Source organism: Nerophis lumbriciformis, linkage group LG18 (assembly GCF_033978685.3).
Source record: "Nerophis lumbriciformis linkage group LG18, RoL_Nlum_v2.1, whole genome shotgun sequence".
In the NCBI taxonomy this organism is placed as follows: Eukaryota; Metazoa; Chordata; class Actinopteri; order Syngnathiformes; family Syngnathidae; genus Nerophis; species Nerophis lumbriciformis.
In genome coordinates, this window is record NC_084565.2 from 7,351,881 (window position 1) to 7,375,873 (window position 23,993).

Below are 23,993 nucleotides of genomic sequence, written 5' to 3' on the forward strand. Positions count from 1 at the left end.
GAGGAAGTTATTGGTATCGGTCTTAGGAAGGAGGAAGTTATTGGTATCGGTCTTAGGAAGCAGGAAGTTATTGGTGTCGGTCTTAGGAAGGAGGAAGTTATTGGTATCGGTCTTAGTAAGCAGGAAGTTATTGGTATCTGTTTTAGGAAGGAGGAAGTTATTGGTATTGGTCTTAGGAAGCAGGAAGTTATTGGTATCGGTCTTGAGGAGCAGGAAGTTATCGTATCGGTCTTCAGGAGCAGGAAGTTATCAGTATCGGTCATGAGGAGCAAGGAGTTGTCGTTCTTAGGAAGCAGGAAGTTATCCGTCTTAAGAAGCAGGAAGTTATTGGTATCGGTCTTAGGAAGCAGGAAGTCCTTGTATGGGTCTTTAGGAACAGGAAGTTATCGGTATCGGTCTTGAGAACCAGGAAGTTATCGGTCCCAGGAAGCAGGAAGTTATTGGTATTGGTCTTGAGGAGCAGGAAGTTATCGTATCGGTCTTGAGGAACAGGAAGTTATCCGTCTCAAGAAGCAGGAAGTTATTTGTATCGGTCTTAGGAAGAAGGAAGTAATTGGTATCGGTCTTAGGAAGCAGGAAGCTATCGGTGTTGGTCTTGAGGAACAGGAAGTTATCAGTATCGGTCTTGGGGAGCAGGAAGTTGTCAGTATCGGTCTTAAGAAGCAGGAAGTTATCGTATCGGTCTTGATTAGCAGAAAGTTATCAGTCTTGAGGAGCAGGAAATTATCGCTATCGGTCTTGAAAAGCAGGACGTTATCAGTATCGGTCTTGAGGAGCAGGAAGTTATCGGTCTTGAGGAGCAGGAAGTTATCGTCTTAGGAAGCAGGAAGTTGTTGGTATCGGTCTTAGGAAACAGGAAGTTATCGCTATCGGTCTTGAAAAGCAGGACGTTGAGGAGCAGGAAGTTATCGGTCTTGAGGAGCAGGAAGTTATCGTCTTAGGAAGCAGGAAGTTATTGGTATTTGTCTTAGGAAGGAGGAAGTTTAGTCTTGAGAAGCAGGAAGTTATCACTATCAGTCTGGAAAAGCAGGACGTTATCAGTATCTGTCTCAAGAAGCAGGAAGTTACCGGTCTTGAGGAGCAGGAAGTTATCGGTCTCAGGAAGCAGGAAGTTATTGGTATCGGTCTTGATGAGCAGGAAGTTAACGTATCGGTCTTGAGGAGCAGGAAGTTATCAGTCTCAGGAAGCAGGAAGTTATTGGTATCGGTCTTGAGGAGCAGGAAGTTAACGTATCGGTCTTGAGGAGCAGGAAGTTAACGTATCGGTCTTGAGGAGCAGGAAGTTATCGGTTTCAGGAAGCAGGAAGTTATTGGTATCGGTCTTGAGGAGCAGGAAGTTATCGGTCAAAGGAAGCAGGAAGTTATCGCTATTGGTCTTGAAAAGTAGGAAGTTATCAGTATCGGTCTTGAGGAGCAGGAAGTTATCGGTCTTGAAAAGCAGGATGTTATCGCTATCGGCCTTGAGGAGCAGGAAGTTATCGCTATCGGTCTTGAGAAGCAGGAAGTTATCTGTATGGGTCTTAGGCAGCAGGAAGTTATCAGTATGGGTCTTTAGAAACAGGAAGTTATTGGTATCTGTCTTGAGAAACAGGAAGTTATCAGTATGGGTCTTGAGTAGCAGGAAGTGATCAGTATCGGTCTTAGGAAGCAGGAAGTGATCAGTATGGGTCATAGGCAGCAGGAAGTGATCAGTATGGGTGTTAGGAAGCAGGAAGTGATCAGTATGGGTGTTAGGAAGCAGGAAGTGATCAGTATGGGTCATAGGAAGCAGGAAGTGATCAGTATGGGTCATAGGAAGCAGGAAGTGATCAGTATGGGTGTTAGGAAGCAGGAAGTGATCAGTATGGATCATAGGAAGCAGGAAGTGATCAGTATGGGTGTTAGGAAGCAGGAAGTGATCAGTATGGGTCTTAGGTAGCAGGAAGTGATCAGTATGGGTCATAGGAAGCAGGAAGTGATCAGTATGGGTCATAGGAAGCAGGAAGTGATCAGTATGGGTCATAGGAAGCAGGAAGTGATCAGTATGGGTCATAGGAAGCAGGAAGTGATCAGTATGGGTCATAGGAAGCAGGAAGTGATCAGTATGGGTCATAGGTAGCAGGAAGTGATCATTATGGGTCATAGGAAGCAGGAAGTAATCAGTATGGTTGCTAGGAAGCAGGAAGTGATCAGTATGGGTCATAGGAAGCAGGAAGTGATCAGTATGGGTCTTAAGAAGCAGGAAGTGATTAGTATGGGTCATAGGAACAGGAAGTGATCAGTTTGGGTCATAGGAAGCAGGAAGTGATCAGTATGGGTCTTAGGAACAGGAAGTGATCAGTTTGGGTCATAGGAAGCAGGAAGTGATCAGTATGGGTCTTAGGAAGCAGGAAGTGATCAGTATGGGTCTTAGGAAGCAGGAAGTGATCAGTATGGGTCATAGGAAGCAGGAAGTGATCAGTATGGGTCATAGGAAGCAGGAAGTGATCAGTATGGGTCATAGGTAGCAGGAAGTGATCATTATGGGTCATAGGAAGCAGGAAGTAATCAGTATGGTTGCTAGGAAGCAGGAAGTGATCAGTATGGGTCATAGGAAGCAGGAAGTGATCAGTATGGGTCATAGGAAGCAGGAAGTGATCAGTATGGGTCTTAAGAAGCAGGAAGTGATTAGTATGGGTCATAGGAACAGGAAGTGATCAGTTTGGGTCATAGGAAGCAGGAAGTGATCAGTATGGGTCTTAGGAACAGGAAGTGATCAGTTTGGGTCATAGGAAGCAGGAAGTGATCAGTTTGGGTCATAGGAAGCAGGAAGTGATCAGTATGGGTCTTAGGAACAGGAAGTGATCAGTTTGGGTCATAGGAAGCAGGAAGTGATCAGTATGGGTCTTAGGAACAGGAAGTGATCAGTTTGGGTCATAGGAAGCAGGAAGTGATCAGTTTGGGTCATAGGAAGCAGGAAGTGATCAGTATGGGTCTTAGGAACAGGAAGTGATCAGTTTGGGTCATAGGAAGCAGGAAGTGATCAGTATGGGTCTTAGGAACAGGAAGTGATCAGTTTGGGTCATAGGAAGCAGGAAGTGATCAGTTTGGGTCATAGGAAGCAGGAAGTGATCAGTATGGGTCATAGGAAGCAGGAAGTGATCAGTATGGGTAACATGGTGTATCCTCCTCCACATACTGCTGTGCAGTCACAGTGGAGGGGAAGATCCACGCGTGCGGTGAGGCCACCAACGGCAGGTTAGGTCTGGGCCTGTCCAGCGGGACCATCCCCATCCCCCGACAGATCAGCGCCCTCAGCAACTACGTGGTGAAGAAGGTGGCCGTGCACTCGGGAGGACGCCACGCCATGGCGCTCACCGTGGACGGGAAGGTCTTCTCCTGGGGCGAGGGAGACGACGGGAAGCTGGGACACTTCAGCAGGATGTGAGTCGCTCTCTCTCGCCGCCGCACCTGGCGTCATTACATCTGACTTCCTGTGCACCTGTCAGGAACTGTGACAAACCTCGCCTGATCGAAGCTCTGAAGACCAAACGCATTCGAGACATCGCCTGCGGCAGTTCTCACAGCGCCGCCATCACCTCCTCTGGCGAGCTGTACAGCTGGGGCCTGGGGGAGTACGGCCGCCTCGGACACGGGGACAACACCACCCAGCTCAGGCCCAAACTGGTACGTTCATCACGTGTGAGTTGAGGTTGGTAGCATGAGTGCTGCCTGTTGTGATGATTTAGTTGAATGACGTGAGTTTTGTAGCGTGAGTGCTGCCTGTTGTGATGATTTAGTTGAATGACGTGAGTTTGGTAACGTGAGTGCTGCCTGTTGTGATGATTTAGTTGAATGACGTGAGTTTGGTAGCATGAGTGCTGCCTGTTGTGATGATTTAGTTGAATGACGTGAGTTTGGTAGCATGAGTGCTGCCTGTTGTGATGATTTAGTTGGATGACGTGAGAGCTTGGTAGCATGAGTGCTGCCTGTTGTGATGATTTAGTTGCACGACGTGAGTTTGGTAGCATGAGTGCTGCCTGTTGTGATGATTTAGTTGCATGACGTGTGTTTGGTAGCATGAGTGCTGCCTGTTGTGATGATTTAGTTGAATGACGTGAGCTTGGTAGCATGAGTGCTGCCTGTTGTGATGATTTAGTTGCACTACGTGAGTTTGGTAGCATGAGTGCTGCCTGTTGTGATGATTTAGTTGCATGACGTGTGTTTGGTAGCATGAGTGCTGCCTGTTGTGATGATTTAGTTGAATGACGTGAGTTTGGTAGCATGAGTGCTGCCTGTTGTGATGATTTAGTTGAATGACGTGAGTTTGGTAGCTTGAGTGCTGCCTGTTGTGATGATTTAGTTGAATGACGTGAGTTTGGTAGCATGAGTGCTGCCTGTTGTGATGATTTAGTTGAATGACGTGAGTTTGGTAGCATGAGTGCTGCCTGTTGTGATGATTTAGTTGAATGACGTGAGTTTGGTAGCATGAGTGCTGCCTGTTGTGATGATTTAGTTGAATGACGTGAGTTTGGTAGCATGAGTGCTGGCTGTTGTGATGATTTAGTTGAATGACGTGAGTTTGGTAGCATGAGTGCTGCCTGTTGTGATGATTTAGTTGAATGACGTGAGTTTGGTAGCATGAGTGCTGCCTGTTGTGATGATTTAGTTGAATGACGTGAGTTTGGTAGCTTGAGTGCTGCCTGTTGTGATGATTTAGTTGAATGACGTGAGTTTGGTAGCATGAGTGCTGCCTGTTGTGATGATTTAGTTGAATGACGTGAGTTTGGTAGGATGAGTGCTGCCTGTTGTGATGATTTAGTTGAATGACGTGAGTTTGGTAGCGTGAGTGCTGCCTGTTGTGATGATTTAGTTGCATGACGTGTGTTTGGTAGCATGAGTGCTGCCTGTTGTGATGATTTAGTTGAATGACGTGAGTTTGGTAACGTGAGTGCTGCCTGTTGTGATGATTTAGTTGAATGACGTGAGTTTGGTAGCATGAGTGCTGCCTGTTGTGATGATTTAGTTGAATGACGTGAGTTTGGTAGCATGAGTGCTGCCTGTTGTGATGATTTAGTTGAATGACATGAGTTTGGTAGGATGAGTGCTGCCTGTTGTGATGATTTAGTTGAATGACGTGAGTTTGGTAGCGTGAGTGCTGCCTGTTGTGATGATTTAGTTGAATGACGTGAGTTTGGTAACGTGAGTGCTGCCTGTTGTGATGATTTAGTTGAATGACGTGAGTTTGGTAGCATGAGTGCTGCCTGTTGTGATGATTTAGTTGAATGACGTGAGTTTGGTAGCATGAGTGCTGCCTGTTGTGATGATTTAGTTGAATGACGTGTGTTTGGTAGCATGAGTGCTGCCTGTTGTGATGATTTAGTTGAATGACGTGAGTTTTGTAGCATGAGTGCTGCCTGTTGTGATGATTTAGTTGAATGACGTGAGTTTGGTAGCATGAGTGCTGCCTGTTGTGATGATTTAGTTGAATGACGTGAGTTTGGTAGCTTCAGTGCTGCCTGTTGTGATGATTTAGTTGAATGACGTGAGTTTGGTAGCATGAGTGCTGCCTGTTGTGATGATTTAGTTGAATGACGTGAGTTTGGTAGGATGAGTGCTGCCTGTTGTGATGATTTAGTTGAATGACGTGAGTTTGGTAGCGTGAGTGCTGCCTGTTGTGATGATTTAGTTGAATGACGTGAGTTTGGTAACGTGAGTGCTGCCTGTTGTGATGATTTAGTTGAATGACGTGAGTTTGGTAGCATGAGTGCTGCCTGTTGTGATGATTTAGTTGAATGACGTGAGTTTGGTAGCATGAGTGCTGCCTGTTGTGATGATTTAGTTGAATGACGTGAGTTTTGTAGCATGAGTGCTGCCTGTTGTCACGATTTAGTTGAATGACGTGTGAGTTTGGCGTGTCGTGATGATTTACAAAACCCAAAAGCAGTGAAGTTGTCACGTTGTGTAAATGGTAAATAAAAAACAGAATACAATGATTTGCAAAATCCTTTTCAACTTATATTCAATTAAATAGACTACAAAGACAAAATATTTAACTTTCACACTGAGAAATTTCTTTTTTTTTTGTGCAAATAATCATTAACTTAGAATTTAATGGCAGCAACACATTGCAAATAAGTTGGCACAGGGCCATTTTTACCACTGTGTTACATGGCCTTTCCTTTTAACAACACTCAGTAAACGTTTGGGAACTGAGGAGACACATTTTTGAAGCTTCTAAGGTGGAATTCTTTCCCATTCTTGCTTGATGTACGGCTTAAGTTGTTCAACAGTCCGGGGGTCTCTGTTATGCTATTTTAGGCTTCATAATGCGCCACACATTTTCAATGGGAGACAGGTCTGGACTACAGGCAGGCCAGTCTAGTACCCGCACTCTTTTACTATGAAGCCACGCTGTTGTAACACGTGGCTTGGCATTGTCTTGCTGAAATAAGCAGGGGCGTCCATGATAACGTTGCTTGGATGACAAGATATGTTGCTCCAAAACCTGTATGTACCTTTCAGCATTAATGGCGCCTTCACAGATGTGTAAGTTACCCATGTCTTGGGCACTAATACACCCCCATACCATCACACATGCTGGCTTTTCAGCTTTGCGCCTATTACAATCCGGATGGTTCTTTTCCTCTTTGGTCCGGAGGACACGACGTTCACAGTTTCCAAAAGAAATTTGAAATGTGGACTCGTCAGACCACAGAACACTTTTCCACTTTGCATCAGTCCATCTTAGATGAGCTCGGCCCCAACGAAGCCGGCGGCGTTTCTGGGTGTTGTTGATAAATGGCTTTGGCTTTGCATAGTAGAGTTTTAACTTGCACTTACAGATGTAGCAACCAACTGTAGTTACTGACAGTGGTTTTCTGAAGTGTTCCTGTGGTAATATCCTTTACACACTGATGTCGCTTTTTGATGCAGTACCGCGTGAGGGATCCAAGGTTCGTAATATCATCGCTTACGTGCAGTGATTTCTCCAGATTCTCTGAACCCTTTGATAATATTACGGACCGTAGATGGTGAAATCACTAAATTCCTTGCAATAGCTGGTTGAGAAATGTTGTTCTTAAACTGTTGGACAATTTGCTCACGCATTTGTTGACAAAGCGGTGACCCTCGCCCCATCCTTGTTTGTGAATGACTGAGCATTTCATGGAAGCTGCTTTTATACCCAATCATGGCACCCACCTGTTCCCAATTTGCCTGTTCACCTGTGGGATGTTCCAAATAAGTGTTTGATGAGCATTCCTCAACTTTCTCAGTCTTTTTTGCCACTTGTGCCAGCTTTTTTGAAACATGTTGCAGGCATTAAATTCCAAATGAGCTAATATTTGCAAAAAATAACAAAGTTTTCCAGTTGGAACGTTAAATATCTTGTCTTTGCAGTCTATTCAATTTAATATAAGTTGAAAAGGATTTGCAAATCATTGTATTCTGTTTTTATTTACCATTTACACAACGTGACAACTTCACTGCTTTTGGGGTTTGTAGTTGAATTCTGTGTGAGTTTAGCATATCGTGATGATTTAATCCTGATGATTCTTTTGTCTGTGGCGTGCAGGTGAAAGTGCTGCTGGGATACCGTGTGGTGCAGGTGGCGTGTGGCAGCAGGGATGCTCAAACTCTGGCACTCACTGATGAAGGTACTTTTGCAGATACGATACTGATAGCGCTCTGATATCAGCAAAAAACAACTGATATGTGTGTGTATGTAAAATATGTGAATTCATGTGCGATACAAGCATCCCTTTACTTACTTGCCATTTTTATTAATTTATAAATTTATATGGCATTATTTATTATTTACTTTTTATTTCCTCAGTATTACTTTATTACTTAAAATATTTCTATCCATATTTACTATTTTATTTAATTGTTTGCTTAATTGTAATATGTTATTAATATTTAAAAAATAATAATAATTGCCATATTTATATTAATAAATTATCTATGAACAAACTGTATTACCTTGGCATTGTCTCGAAAGGATATTGACATCAGATATTGATCAGATATCAGCTTTCATGTAACGTGTGTGATATCATGTGCGATACAAGCAGACCTGCAGCGTGTTTACTCAATGTATTCTATTCTAGTCAAGTCATTTACAAAAGATAAACATGCTTGGCTATAGGCGACTAGCAGCTACACAACAGCTAAGCACACATGCTAGACATATGTAGGTAATAATCATTGAACAATAAAACGGGACTTTTGTAGATAAAAACAAGTATCAAATAATTTATATTTACATATTACTTACACACAGTCTCCAAGGCAGAAGCGTATTCAAAAGTATACAGTAACAAACGTGTCCGCATCATTCAACTATTTGCGTCACCAGCTGAACTTCATGACCTATTGTCACCGCCAGGTGTCAACAAAAACAATAACCACTCCACTTCAACTTAGAGACAGCGTACGTGCATTCCGGACAGTTAAGAATGAATAGGTTTTCACACCTACCGTTGTTTTCTGTTCCATTCATTTCACTTAATCAAACCTTTTCTAACATTACAAAATGATACAGGTACGCTTGATTCCTCTTGATATCCTATTGCATTATTACTGGTATCGTAAAATACTGAAGGCTTCCGCTATCAGAAGTGGAAAAGTTGTATTGGGACCAACCGCAGTATCCACGTAGATTACTTGGAATATCCGTGCCGTGACCCGGAGGATCGTTGTCTACAAACCCATCACGAGTGCAAAGCCGTTAATTTGGTGCGGTGACCCAGCTGATCCCTATCTACAAACCCATCACGTGTAAAGCCACTAACTTGGTGCCGTGACCCTGATGATCGTTGTTTACAAACCCATCACGAGTGCAAAGCCATTAGTTTGGTGCCGCAACCCGAATGATCGTTGTTTACAAACCCATGACGAGTGCAAAGCCACTAATTTGGTCCCGTGTCCCGGATGATCGATGTCTACAAACCCATCACGAGTGCAAAGTCAAACCACTAATTTGGTGCCGTGGCTCGGATGATCGTTGTCTACAACCCATCACAAGTGCAAGTCGTTAGTTTGGTGCTGTGACTCGGGTGACCGTTGCTTACAAACCCATCACGAGTGCAAAGCCACTAATTTGATGCCGTGTCCTGGAAGATCGTTGTCTACAAACCCATCACGAGTGTAAAGTCAAACCACTAATTTAGTGCCGTGACCCGGATGATCGTTGTCTACAATCCATCACGAGTGCAAAGTCGTTAGTTTGGTGCTGTGACCCGGGTGATTGTTGTTTACAAACCCATCACAAATGCAAAGCCACTAATTTGGTGCTGTGCCCGGATGATCGGTGTCTACAACCCATCACAAGTGCAGTCGTTAGTTTGGTGCTGTGACCCGGTTGATCGTTTTCTATAACCCATCATAAGTGCAAAGTCGTTAGTTTGGTGCTGTAGCCCAGGTGACCGTTGTCTACAAACCTATTACAAGTGCATAGCGGTTAGTTTGGTGCTGTGACTTGGATGATCGCTGTCTACAACCCATCACAAGTGCAAAGTCGTTAGTTTGGTGCTGTGACCCGGGTGATCATTGTTTACAAACCCACCACGAGTGTAAAGCCACTAATTTGGTGCCGTGTCCTGGATGATCGTTGTTTACAAACCCATCACGAGTGCAAAGTCAAAACACTAATTTGGTGCCGTGACCCGGATGATCGTGGTCTACAACCCATCATAAGTGCAAAGTCGTTAGTTTGGTGCTGTGACCCGGATGATCGTTGTCTACAACCCATCACAAGTGCAAAGTCGTTAGTTTGGTGCTGTGACCCGGCTGATTGTTGTCTACAAACCCATCACAATTTCTTAGCCATTAGTTTGATGCTGTGACTTGGATGATCGCTGTCTACAAATCCATCGAGTGCAAAGCCACTAATTTGGTGCCGTGATCCAGATTGATTGCTGTCTACTAACCCATCACGAGTGCAAAGCCATTAGTTTGGTGTCACAACCTGAATGATCGTTGTTTACAAACCCATGACGAGTGCAAAGTCAAACTACTAAATTGGTGCCGGGACCCGGATGATCGTTGTCTACAACCCATCACATGTGCTAAGTCGTGAGTTTGGTGCTGTGACTTGGATGATCGCTGTCTACAAACCCATCGAGTGGAAAGCCACTAATTTGGTGCCGTGATCCGGATGATCGCTGTCTACTAACCCATCATGAGTGGAAAGCCACTAATTTGGTGCCGTGATCCGGATGATCGCGGTCTACAAACCCATCACAAGTGAAAAGCCACTAATTTGGTGATGTGACCCGGGTGATCGTTGTCTACAAACCCCTCACAAGTGCCTAGCCGTGAGTTTGGTGCTGTGACTTGAATGATCGCTGTCTACAAACCCATCGAGTGCAAAGCCACTAATTTGGTGCCATGATTTGGATGATCGCTGTCTACTAACCCACCACGAATGCAAAGTTACTAATTTGGTGCCGTCACCCGGATGATGACTGTCTACTAACCCATCACGAGTGCAAAGCCACTAATTTTGCGCTTTGACTCGGATGGTCGCTGTCTACTAACCCATCACAAGTGAAAAGCCACTAATTTGGTGCCATGACCCGGATTTAAGGGTGGTTTAGGCGGGTTAGTGTTAACGGAGGCCAAACTTACACCTTAAGAGCTTGCATTGGACAGCCAATTGACAGCTCGGTGCCGAGTGCGCTCGAATCTCATTGGGTTTGACACGGAAGCAGGTTCTGGACCGACTGGACCACATGTATACACGTATTGTTCTTGTTTTGCAGGGTTGGTGTTCTCGTGGGGCGACGGGGATTTCGGCAAGTTGGGTCGTGGAGGCAGCGAGGGATGCAACATTCCCCAGAACATCGAGAGGCTGAACGGACAGGGCGTCTCCCAGATTGAATGCGGAGCTCAGTTCTCCTTGGCTCTGACCAAATCCGGCGTGGTGTGGACATGGTAATAAAACCCCTCACCCCCTCATGACAAACAAGTCCCCCTATGTGACGTGGACCTCCACACAGGGGCAAAGGGGACTACTTCCGACTGGGACACGGCACGGACGTCCACGTGCGGAAGCCCCAGATGGTGGAGGGCCTGCGAGGCAAGAAGATAGTCCATGTTGCAGTTGGAGCCTTGCACTGTTTGGCGGTCACCGATTCAGGACAGGTGAGTAAACAATGGGCGCCCGAAGCGCCGCTCCTAGAACCGCGAGACACGAGTATGCCGCCGCCCCCTTCAGGTGTACGCCTGGGGGGACAACGACCACGGACAACAAGGCAACGGCACCACCACGGTCAACAGGAAGCCCATGCTGGTGCAGGGTCTGGAGGGCCAGAAGATCACCAGAGTGGCCTGTGGCTCCTCCCACAGTGTGGCCTGGACCACCGTGGATGTGACCACACCCTCTGTCCACGAGCCGGTCCTCTTCCAGACTGCCAGGGACTCACTCGGGGCGTCTTATTTAGGTAAGACAAATATTAAATATAATATGTTCAACTCCGACTGATTGACATACTCTATACTGTATATATATATATATATAGCAACATTAGCATAGCTATGTGAGCTACATGCTAACGTTACATTTTATCATCTTGCTACGTGAGCTACACTAGCATAGCTATGTGAGCTACATGCTAACATTATATTTTAACATCATGCTAGGTTAGCAACACAGCATAGCTATGTGAGTTACATGCTAACATATTTAACAGCATGCTAGGTGAGCTAGCTACATTCTAACATTACGTTTTAACATCATGTTAAATTAGCAACACTAGCATAGCTATATGAGCTACATGCTAACAATACATTTTAACATCATGCTAGGTTAGCAACACCAGCATAGCTATGTGAGTTACATGCTAACATTACATTTTAACATCATGCTAGGTTAGCAACACTAGCATAGCTATGTGAGCTACATGCTAACCTTAGAGTTCAACATCATGTTGAATTAGCAACATTACCATAGCTATGTGAGCTACATGCTAACCTTACATTTTAACATCATGTTAGTTTAGCAACATTAGCATAGCTACGTGAGCTACATGCTAACAATACATTTTAACATCATGCTAGGTTAGCAACACTAGCATAGCTATGTGAGTTGTATGCTAATATTATATTGAACATCATGCTCGGTGAGTTGGCTACATTCTAACATTACATTTTAACATCATGCTAAATTAGCGACAATAGCATAGCTGTGTGAGCTACATGCTAACACTACAGTTTAACATCATGCTAGGTGAGCTACACTAGCATAGCTATGTGAGCTACATGTTAACATATTTTAACCTCATGCTAGGTTAGTAACACTAGCATAGCTATGTGAGCTACATGCTAACATTACATTTTAACATCGTGCTAGGTTGGCAACACTACCATAGCTGTGTGAGTTGCATGCTAACATTATATTTAACAGCGTGCTAGGTGAGCTAGCTACATTTTAACATATTAAATTAGCGACACTAGCATAGCTATGTGAGCTACATGCTAACATTACATTTTAACATCATGCTAGGTTAGCATCACTAGCATAGCTATGTGAGCTACATGCTAACATTACATTTTAACATCATTTGAGGTTAGCAACACTAGCATAGCTATGTGAGCTACATGCTAACATTACATTTTTACATCATGCTAGGTTAGCAACACTAGCATAGCTATGTGAGCTACATGCTAACATTACATTTTCACATCATGCTAGGTTAACAATATTAGTATAGCTATGTGAGCTACATGCTAACATTACATTATAACATCATGCTAGGTTAGTAACATTAGCATAGCTATGTGAGCTACATGCTAACATTACATTATAACTTCATAATAGGTTAGCATCACTAGCATAGTTAGGTGAGCTACATGCTTTTAACATCATGCTGGTTGAGCAACACTAGCATAGCTATGTGAGTTATATGCTAACATTACATTTTAACATCCTGCTAGGTTAGCATCACTAGCATAGCTATGTGAACTACATGCTAACATTACATTTTAACATCATTTGAGGTTAGCAACACTAGCATAGCTATGTGAGCTACATGCTAACATTACATTTTTACATCATGCTAGGTTAGCAACACTAGCATAGCTATGTGAGCAACATGCTAACATTACATTTTTACATCATGCTAGGTTAGCAACACTAGCATAGCTATGTGAGCTACATGCTAACATTACATTTTCACATCATGCTAGGTTAACAATATTAGTAAAGCTATGTGAGCTACATGCTAACATTACATTATAACATCATGCTAGGTTAGTAACATTAGCATAGCTATATGAGCTATGTGCTAACATTACATTTTAACATCATGCTAGTTTAGCAACATTAGTATTGCTATGTGAGCTACATGCTAAAATTACATTTTAACATCATGTTAGTTTAACAACACTAGCATAGCTATGTGAGCTACATGCTAACATTACATTTTAACATCATGCTAGTTTAGCAACATTAGTTTTGCTATGTGAGCTACATGCTAACATTACATTTTTACATCATTTCAGGTTAGCAACACTCGCATAGCTATGTGAGCTACATGCTAACGTTACATTTTAACATCCTGCTAGTTGAGCATCACTAGCATAGGCATAGATGTAACAGACAGCTACAACTCCTACGTCTGTTACTGGCTGACGGATAGACGTCATAACTTTTATTTTAGGATGTATAGTGAAGCCTGCTCTTTGTGCGTGTTGGGTGTGTACACGGAGTGAGATCATCTATCTCGGGGTGGTAGCATGTCTGCCAGGAAGGATCTTCCCTCAAAGTGGAGCAAACAAGTGATGGAGATAATAGATTTGTATCATGTTTGGTGTTAATGAACCCTTTTGCTTAATAGGGCAGCTTCCAACTGTTGCCTCCCAGCAGGGGGCAGTGTTGTGCAAAGTGACAGGTGTGCTCTCTTCAGGTGTGCCGGCAGACAGCGACTCCTCGTCTGCCAGAAACAAGATGAGCGGTCAAAGCAACGTGAAGCCAAACCGACCGTCACTGGCCAAGATCCTCCTGAGTCTGGATGGCAACCTGGCCAAGCAACAAGCACTGTCTCATGTCCTGTCAGCCTTGCAGATCATGTATGCCAGGTACCAGAGACACACAGGGGCCCCAGCCTGCTCCACTGAGGGCCACAGACTGCTGCATAAGAAGATGGACTTTCCTAACTGGGTGCTCTGTGCTCCTCAGGGATGCTGTGGTTGGCGCACTGATGCCCGCCAGCATGATCGTGCCAGCAGAGCGTCCTCCCAGCTCACCTGTGCCCCCGCCTGACTCCTCCTCCTCATCCAGTGTCACTGATGAAGCCTCACCTGTCCTGCCTGAACCTGAGGGCCCGCTCAGCCCCAACCCTTGGCAGGACAAGAAGGGAGAGGTACGCATCCAGATTGTCCTCAACTCTTTCATGTTATTGTGATTGTCCTCATTTGTGTCTACAACTCATTCATGTTATGGTGATTGTCCTCATTTGGGTCCAAAACGTATTCATGTTATTGTCCTCATTTGGGTCTACAACTCATTCATGTTATTGTGATTGTCCTCTTTTGGGTCTACAACTCATTCATGTTATTGTCCTCATTTGTGTCTACAACTCATTCATGTTATTGTGATTGTCCTCATTTGGGTCCAAAACGTATTCATGTTATTGTCCTCATTTGGGTCCACAACTCATTCATGTTATTGTGAGTGTCCTCATTTGGGTCCAAAACTTATTCATGTTATTGTCCTCATTTGGGTCCACAACTCATTCATGTTATTGTGAGTGTCCTTATTTGGGTCTACAACTTATTCATGTTATCGTGATTGTCCTCATTTGGGTCTACAACTCATTCATGTTATTGTCCTCATCTGGATTTACAACTCATTCATGTTTCTGTCCTCATCTGGATTTACAACTCATTCATGTTTCTGTCCTCATTTGGTTTACAACTCAATCATGTTATTGTCCTCATTTGAGTCTAAAACTCATTCATCTTATTGTACTCAACTCATTCTTGTTATTGTCCTCATTTGGGTCTACAACTCATTCCTGTTATTGTGATTGTCCTCATTTGGGTCTACGACTCATTCTTGTTATTGTGATCGTCCTCATTTGGGTCTACAACTCATTCATGTAATTGTGATTTTCCTCAAATCATTCATGTTGTTTTTTTTCATTTGGGTTCACAACTCATTCATGTTATTGTCCTCATTTGGGTCCACAACTCACTCATGTTATTGTCCTCATTTGGGTCCACAACTCATTCATGTTATGGTCCTCATTTGGGTTCACAACTCACTCATGTTATTGTCCTCATTTGGGTCTACAACTCACTCATGTTGTTGTGATTGTCCTCATTTGTGTCTACAACTCATTCATGTTATTGTCCTCATTTGGGTCTACAACTCATTCATGTTATTGTGCTCATTTGGGTCCACAACTCACTCATGTTATTGTCCTCATTTGGGTCCACAACTCATTCATGTTATTGTCCTCATTTGGGTCTACAAATCACTCATGTTGTTGTGATTGTCCTCATTTCGGTCGACAACTCCTTCATATTATTGTCCTTATTTGGGTCCACAACTCACTCATGTTATTGTCCTTATTTGGGTCCACAACTCACTCATGTTATTGTCCTCATTTGGGTCCACAACTCACTCATGTTATTGTCCTCATTTGGGTCCACAACTCACTCATGTTATTGTCCTCATTTGGCTCCACAACTCACTCATGTTATTGTCCTCATTTGGCTCCACAACTCATTCATGTTGTTGTCCTCATTTGGATCCACAACTCACTCATGTTATTGTCCTCATTTGGGTCTACAACTCACTCATGTTATTGTCCTCATTTGGGTCTACAACTCATTCATGTTATTGTCCTCATTTGGGTCTACAACTCACTCATGTTATTGTCCTCATTTGGGTCTACAACTCATGTTATTGTCCTCATTTGGGTCTACAACTCATTCATGTTATTGTCCTCATTTGGGTCTACAACTCATTCATGTTATTGTCCTCATTTGGGTCTACAACTCACTCATGTTATTGTCCTCATTTGGGTCTACAACTCATGTTATTGTCCTCATTTGGGTCTACAACTCATTCATGTTATTGTCCTCATTTGGGTCTACAACTCATTCATGCTATTGTCCTCATTTGGGTCCACAACTCATTCATGTTATTGTCCTCATTTGGGTCTACAACTCACTCATGTTATTGTCCTCATTTGGGTCTACAACTCATTCATGTTATTGTCCTCATTTGGGTCCACAACTCATTCATGTTATTGTCCTCATTTGGGTCTACAACTCATTCATGTTATTGTCCTCATTTGGGTCCACAACTCATTCATGTTATTGTCCTCATTTGGGTCTACAACTCACTCATGTTATTGTCCTCATTTGGGTCTACAACTCATTCATGTTATTGTCCTCATTTGGGTCCACAACTCATTCATGTTATTGTCCTCATTTGGGTCTACAACTCATTCATGTTATTGTCCTCATTTGGGTCCACAACTCATTCATGTTATTGTCCTCATTTGGGTCCACAACTCACTCATGTTATTGTCCTCATTTGGGTCTACAACTCATTCATGTTATTGTCCTCATTTGGGTATACAACTCATTCATGTTATTGTCCTCATTTGGGTCCACAACTCATTCATGTTATGCTCCTCATTTGGGTCCACAACTCATTCATGTTATGGTCCTCATTTGGGTCCACAACTCACTCATGTTATTGTCCTCATTTGGGTCCACAACTTATTCATGTTATTGTCCTCATTTGGGTCCACAACTCACTCATGTTATTGTCCTCATTTGGGTCTACAACTCATTCATGTTATTGTCCTCACTTGGGTCTACAACTCATTCATGTTATTGTCCTCATTTGGGTATACAACTCATTAATGTTATTGTCCTCATTTGGGTCCACAACTCATTCATGTTATGCTCCTCATTTGGGTCCACAACTCATTCATGTTATGGTCCTCATTTGGGTCCACAACTCACTCATGTTATTGTCCTCATTTGGGTCCACAACTTATTCATGTTATTGTCCTCATTTGGGTCCACAACTCACTCATGTTATTGTCCTCATTTGGGTCTACAACTCATTCATGTTATTGTCCTCACTTGGGTCTACAACTCATTCATGTTATTGTCCTCATTTGGGTTTACAACTCATTCATGTTATTGTCCTCATTTGGGTCCACAACTTACTCATGTTATTGTCCTCATTTGGGTCCACAACTTATTCATGTTATTGTCCTCATTTGGGTCCACAACTCACTCATGTTATTGTCCTCATTTGGGTCTACAACTCATTCATGTTATTGTCCTCACTTGGGTCTACAACTCATTCATGTTATTGTCCTCATTTGGGTCTACAACTCATTCATGTTATTGTCCTCATTTGGGTCCACAACTCATTCATGTTCTTGTGATTGTCTTCATTTGGGTCCTTAACTCATTAATGTTATTGTGATTGAGTTGTAGACCCAAATGAGGACAATCACAATAACATGAATGAGTTGTGGACCCAAATGAGGACAATAACATGAATTAGTTTTAAACCCAAATGAGGACAATAACATTAACGAGTTGTAAACCCAAATGAGGACAATCACAATAACATGAATGAGTTGTAGACCCAAATGAGGACAATCACAAAAACATGAATGAGTTGTAGACCCAAATGAGGACATTCATGTTATTGTGATTGTTCTCATTTGGGTCTACAACTCATTCATGTTACTATAATTGTCCTCATTTGGGTCTACAATTCATTCATGTTGTTTTAATTTTCCTCATTTGTGTCTACAACTCATTCATTTTATTGTGATCATTCTCATTTGGGTCTACAACGTATTGATGTTATTGTCCTCATTTGGGTCTACAACTCATTCATGTTATTGTCCTCATTTGGGTCCACAACTCATTCATGTTATTGTGATTGTCCTCATTTCGGTGTACAACTCACTCATGTTGTTGTCCTCATTTGTGTCTACAACTCATTCATGTTATTGTCCTCATTTGTGTCTACAACTCATTCATGTTATTGTCCTCATTTGGGTCTACAACTTATTCATGTTATTGTGATTGTCCTCATTTGTGTCTACCACTCATTCATGTTATTGTGATTGTCCTCATTTGGGTCTACAACTCATTCATGTTATTGTGATTGTCCTCATTTGGGTCTACAACTTATTCATGTTATTGTCCTCTTTTGGGTCCACAACTCATTCATGTTATTGTTCTCATTTGTGTCTACAACTCATTCATGTTATTGTGATTGTCCTCATTTGGGTTTACAACTCATCCATGTTATTGTCATTGTCCTCATTTGGGTCTACAACTCATCCATGTTATTGTGATTGTCCTCATTTGTGTCTACAACTCATTCATGTTATTGTGATTGTCCTCATTTGGGTCTACAACTCATTCATGTTTTTGTGATTGTCCTCATTTGGGTCTACAACTCATTCATGTGATTGTCCTCATTTGGGTCCACAACTCATTCATGTTATTGTGATTGTCCTCATTTGGGTCTACAACTCATTCATGTGATTGTCCTCATTTGGGTCCACAACTCATTCTTGTTATTGTCCTCATTTGGGTCTACAACTCATTCATGTTATTGTCCTCATTTGGGTCTTCAACTCATTCATGTTATTGTGATTGTCCTCATTTGGGTCCACAACTCATTCATCTTATTGTGATTGTCTTCATTTGGGTCTACAACTCATTCATGTTATTGTGATTGTCCTCATTTGGGTCTACAACTCATTCATGTTATTGTCCTCATTTGGGTCTACAACTCATTCATGTTATTGTCCTCATTTGGGTCTACAACACATTCATGTTATTGTGATTGTCCTCATTTGGGTCCACAACTCATTCATGTTATTGTGATTGTCCTCATTTGGGTCTACAACTCATTCATGTTATTGTGATTGTCCTCATTTGGGTTTACAACTCATCCATGTTATTGTCATTGTCCTCATTTGGGTCTACAACTCATCCATGTTATTGTGATTGTCCTCATTTGTGTCTACAACTCATTCATGTTATTGTGATTGTCCTCATTTGGGTCTACAACTCATTCATGTTTTTGTGATTGTCCTCATTTGGGTCTACAACTCATTCATGTGATTGTCCTCATTTGGGTCCACAACTCATTCATGTTATTGTGATTGTCCTCATTTGGGTCTACAACTCATTCATGGGATTGTCCTCATTTGGGTCCACAACTCATTCATGTTATTGTCCTCATTTGGGTCTACAACTCATTCATGTTATTGTCCTCATTTGGGTCTTCAACTCATTCATGTTATTGTGATTGTCCTCATTTGGGTCCACAACTCATTCATCTTATTGTGATTGTCTTCATTTGGGTCTACAACTCATTCATGTTATTGTGATTGTCCTCATTTGGGTCTACAACTCATTCATGTTATTGTCCTCATTTGGGTCTACAACTCATTCATGTTATTGTCCTCATTTGGGTCTACAACACATTCATGTTATTGTGATTGTCCTCATTTGGGTCCACAACTCATTCATGTTATTGTGATTGTCCTCATTTGGGTCTACAACTCATTCATGTTATTGTGATTGTCCTCATTTGGGTCTACAACTCATTCATGTTTTTTTGATTGTCCTCATTTGAGTCCACAACTCATTCATGTGATTGTCCTCATTTGGGTCCACAACTCATTCATGTTATTGTGATTGTCCTCATTCGGGTCCACAACTCATTCATGTTATTGTGATTGTCCTCATTTGGGTCTACAACTCATTCTTGTTATTGTGATTGTCCTCATTTGGGTCTACAACTCATTCATGTTTTTGTGATTGTCCTCATTTAGGTCCACAACTCATTCATGTGATTGTCCTCATTTGGGTCCACAACTCATTCATGTTATTGTGATTGTCCTCCTTTGGGTCTACAACTCATTCATGTTATTGTCCTCATTTGGGTCTACAACTCATTCATGTTTTTGTGATTGTCCTCATTTGGGTCCACAACTCATTCATGTTATTGTGATTGTCCTCATTTGGGTCTACAACTCATTCATGTTATTGTGATTGTCCTCATTTGGGTCTACAACTCATTCATGTTTTTGTGATTGTCCTCATTTGGGTCCACAACTCATTCATGTTATTGTGATTGTCCTCATTTGGGTCTACAACTCATTCATGTTATTGTGATTGTCCTCATTTGGGTCTACAACTCATTCATGTGATTGTCCTCATTTGGCTCCACAACTCATTCATGTTATTGTGATTGTCCTCATTTGGGTCGACAACTCATTCATGTTATTGTCCTCATTTGTGTCTACAACTCATTCATGTTATTGTCCTCATTTGGCTCCACAACTCATTCATGTTATTGTGATTGTCCTCATTTGGGTCTACAACTCATTCATGTTATTGTGATTGTCCTCATTTCGGTGTACAACTCACTCATGTTGTTGTCCTCATTTGTGTCTACAACTCATTCATGTTATTGTGATTGTCCTCATTTCGGTGTACAACTCACTCATGTTGTTGTCCTCATTTGTGTCTACAACTCATTCATGTTATTGTCCTCATTTGGGTCTACAACTCACTCATGTTATTGTCCTCATTTGGGTCCACAACTCACTCATGTTATTGTCCTCATTTGGGTCGACAACTCATTCATGTTATTGTCCTCATTTGGGTCGACAACTCATTCATGTTATTGTCCTCATTTGGCTCCACAACTCATTCATGTTATTGTGATTGTCCTCATTTGGGTCTACAACTCATTCATGTTATTGTGATTGTCCTCATTTCGGTGTACAACTCACTCATGTTGTTGTCCTCATTTGTGTCTACAACTCATTCATGTTATTGTCCTCATTTGGGTCCACAACTCATTCATGTTATTGTGATTGTCCTCATTTCGGTGTACAACTCACTCATGTTATTGTCCTCATTTGGGTCTACAACTCACTCATGTTATTGTCCTCATTTGGGTCCACAACTCACTCATGTTATTGTCCTCATTTGGGTCTACAACTCATCCATGTTATTGTCCTCATTTGGGTCCACAACTCATTCATGTTATTGTGATTGTCCTCATTTCGGTGTACAACTCATTCATGTTATTGTGATTGTCCTTATTTCGGTGTACAACTCACTCATGTTGTTGTCCTCATTTGTTTCTACAACTCATTCATGTTATTGTCCTCATTTGTGTCTACAACTCATTCATGTTATTGTCCTCATTTGGGTCTACAACTCATCCATGTTATTGTCCTCATTTGAGTCCACAACTCATTCATGTTATTGTGATTGTCCTCATTTCGGTGTACAACTCACTCATGTTATTGTCCTCATTTGGGTCTACAACTCACTCATGTTATTGTCCTCATTTGGGTCTACAACTCATCCATGTTATTGTCCTCATTTGGGTCCACAACTCATTCATGTTATTGTGATTGTCCTCATTTCGGTGTACAACTCATTCATGTTATTGTGATTGTCCTTATTTCGGTGTACAACTCACTCATGTTGTTGTCCTCATTTGTTTCTACAACTCATTCATGTTATTGTCCTCATTTGTGTCTACAACTCATTCATGTTATTGTCCTCATTTGGGTCTACAACTCATCCATGTTATTGTCCTCATTTGAGTCCACAACTCATTCATGTTATTGTGATTGTCCTCATTTCGGTGTACAACTCACTCATGTTATTGTCCTCATTTGGGTCTACAACTCACTCATGTTATTGTCCTCATTTGGGTCCACAACTCACTCATGTTATTGTCCTCATTTGGGTCTACAACTCATCCATGTTATTGTCCTCATTTGGGTCCACAACTCATTCATGTTATTGTGATTGTCCTCATTTCGGTGTACAACTCATTCATGTTATTGTGATTGTCCTTATTTCGGTGTACAACTCACTCATGTTGTTGTCCTCATTTGGGTCTACAACTCATTCATGTTATTGTCCTCATTTGGGTCTACAACTCATCCATGTTATTGTCCTCATTTGGGTCCACAACTCATTCATGTTATTGTGATTGTCCTCATTTCGGTGTACAACTCATTCATGTTATTGTGATTGTCCTCTTTTCCTACTCAGTGGCCTAGTGGTTAGAGTGTCCGCCCTGAGATCGGTAGGTTGTGAGTTCAAACCCCGGCCGAGTCATACCAAAGACTATAAAAATGGGACCCATTACGTCCCTGCTTGGCACTCAGCATCAAGGGTTTGAATTGGGGGTTAAATCACCAAAAATGATTCCCGGGCGCAGCACCGCTGCTGCCCACTGCTCCCCTCACCTCCCAGGGGGTGATCAAGTGCAGAGGACAAATTTCACCACACCTAGTGTGTGTGTGTGACAATCATTGGGACTTTAACTTTAACTCTTTTCGGTGTACAACTCACTCATGTTGTTGTCCTCATTTGTGTCTACAACTCATTCATGTTATTGTCCTCATTTGTGTCTACAACTCATTCATGTTATTGTCTTCATTTGGGTCCACAATTAATTCATGTTATTGTCCTCGTTTCGTTTGACAACTCCTTCATGTTGTTGTCCTCATTTGTGTCTACAACTCACTCATGTTGTCGTCCTCATTTGTGTCTACAACTCATTCATGTTATTGTCCTCATTTGGGTCGACAACTCCTTCATGTTATTGTCCTTGTTTGGGTCTACAACTCATTCATGTTATTGTCCTCATTTGGGTCGACAACTCCTTCATGTTATTGTCCTTGTTTGGGTCTACAACTCATTCCTGTTATCGTGTGTGAACAGCTGCCCTCTTCAGAAGACGCACTGACGCCGTCATCAGCCGTCACACCGTCTGCATCGGGCGCCTCCTCTCGTCCGTTCATCCCCGTCACCGACGACCCGGGAGCTGCCAGCATCATCGCAGAGACCATGACTAAGACCAAAGAGGTCCGCCTGTCTGCCAGTAAGATCTTTATTTAGTCCAGCAGCCAGTTCACACGGTGCTGTTGTTGCCAGGACTCTGAGAACCAGAGCAAGGTTGTGGGTCCTGAGCCTCAGTACCTGGATGAGTTCTCCAGCCTGCTGGTGCCTGATGACACCAGAGTCATGGTGGACCTGCTCAAGCTGGCCGTGTCCTGTCGCTCCGGGGACAAAGGCAAGGACGTGCTGTCGGCCGTGTTGTCCGGCATGGGGACGGCGTACCCGCAGGTAACTCCTTCATCTAATCTTTTTTGTCTAATAACTTACACATATATAATCATCTCTTAAGTTAGCTAGTTAGCAAACCAACTAGCCTGTAACTAATGAACTGAGACACACTATATTGCCAAAAGTATTTGGCCACCTGCCTTTACTCACATATGAACTTGAATTATATTTATATAGCGCTTTTCTCTAATGAAACCCGATATCTAAGTTACATTTCAACCAGTGTGGGTGGCACTGGGAGCAGGTGGGTAAAGTGTCTTGCCCAAGGACACGACGGCAGTGACTAGAATGGCGGAAGCGGGGATCGAACCTGGAACCCTCAAGTTGCTGGCACGGCCACTCTACCAACCGAGCTATACCGCCCCAAAACTTGAAGTGTCATCCCATGGAATTGTCCAAAATGTTTTGGTATCCTGGAGCATTCAAAGTTCCTTTCACTGGAACTAAGGGGCCAAGCCCAACTCCTGAAAAACCACTCCACACCATAATTCCTCCTCCACCAAATTTCAACTGTTGCGTTTTGGACCAGTTGTTCCTCCCAGGGAATTCAAGTCACAAGTCGCTCCCAAGCTCTTTACGACACTAAAGCTGAGTAGAAAAACCACCAGAGACAGAATAGGTATTTTGTTGTATATTTTCAAAGCTTTGCAGATATACATTTGAGACCAGTCCAGCATAGAACATTCTATCGCGCCGCCAAAATGGTCTCTCCCCCCTCGACCAAAACCCTCTCCTCTTAGGTCTGTCTTCCTCCCCCCCTGGCAGTCATGTCTCTCTTAGCCAAAACAAATGCTTATTATCGCTCTCTCTAACATTCCTCATTCAAGGTTAGCACACAGTTTTGCAGACAACCAAAA

The 23,993-nt window shown here is 42.5% G+C and overlaps 1 protein-coding gene across 9 annotated transcripts in view; it reads left to right on the forward strand.

The window, feature by feature from the left end:
- Positions 1 to 23,993, forward strand: part of herc2 (HECT and RLD domain containing E3 ubiquitin protein ligase 2) — a 362,023-nt gene that overhangs the window by 220,367 nt on the left and 117,663 nt on the right. For all 9 annotated transcript variants that reach the window (XM_072915066.1, XM_072915069.1, XM_072915071.1 and 6 more), the window contains exons 59-68: positions 3,168 to 3,402; positions 3,468 to 3,645; positions 7,535 to 7,616; positions 10,725 to 10,896; positions 10,962 to 11,106; positions 11,180 to 11,405; positions 13,869 to 14,040; positions 14,141 to 14,324; positions 22,732 to 22,875; positions 22,945 to 23,136. In XM_072915066.1, coding sequence (XP_072771167.1) covers positions 3,168 to 3,402; positions 3,468 to 3,645; positions 7,535 to 7,616; positions 10,725 to 10,896; positions 10,962 to 11,106; positions 11,180 to 11,405; positions 13,869 to 14,040; positions 14,141 to 14,324; positions 22,732 to 22,875; positions 22,945 to 23,136 — 1,730 coding nt within the window. The remainder of the gene's footprint in view (positions 1 to 3,167; positions 3,403 to 3,467; positions 3,646 to 7,534; positions 7,617 to 10,724; positions 10,897 to 10,961; positions 11,107 to 11,179; positions 11,406 to 13,868; positions 14,041 to 14,140; positions 14,325 to 22,731; positions 22,876 to 22,944; positions 23,137 to 23,993) is intronic.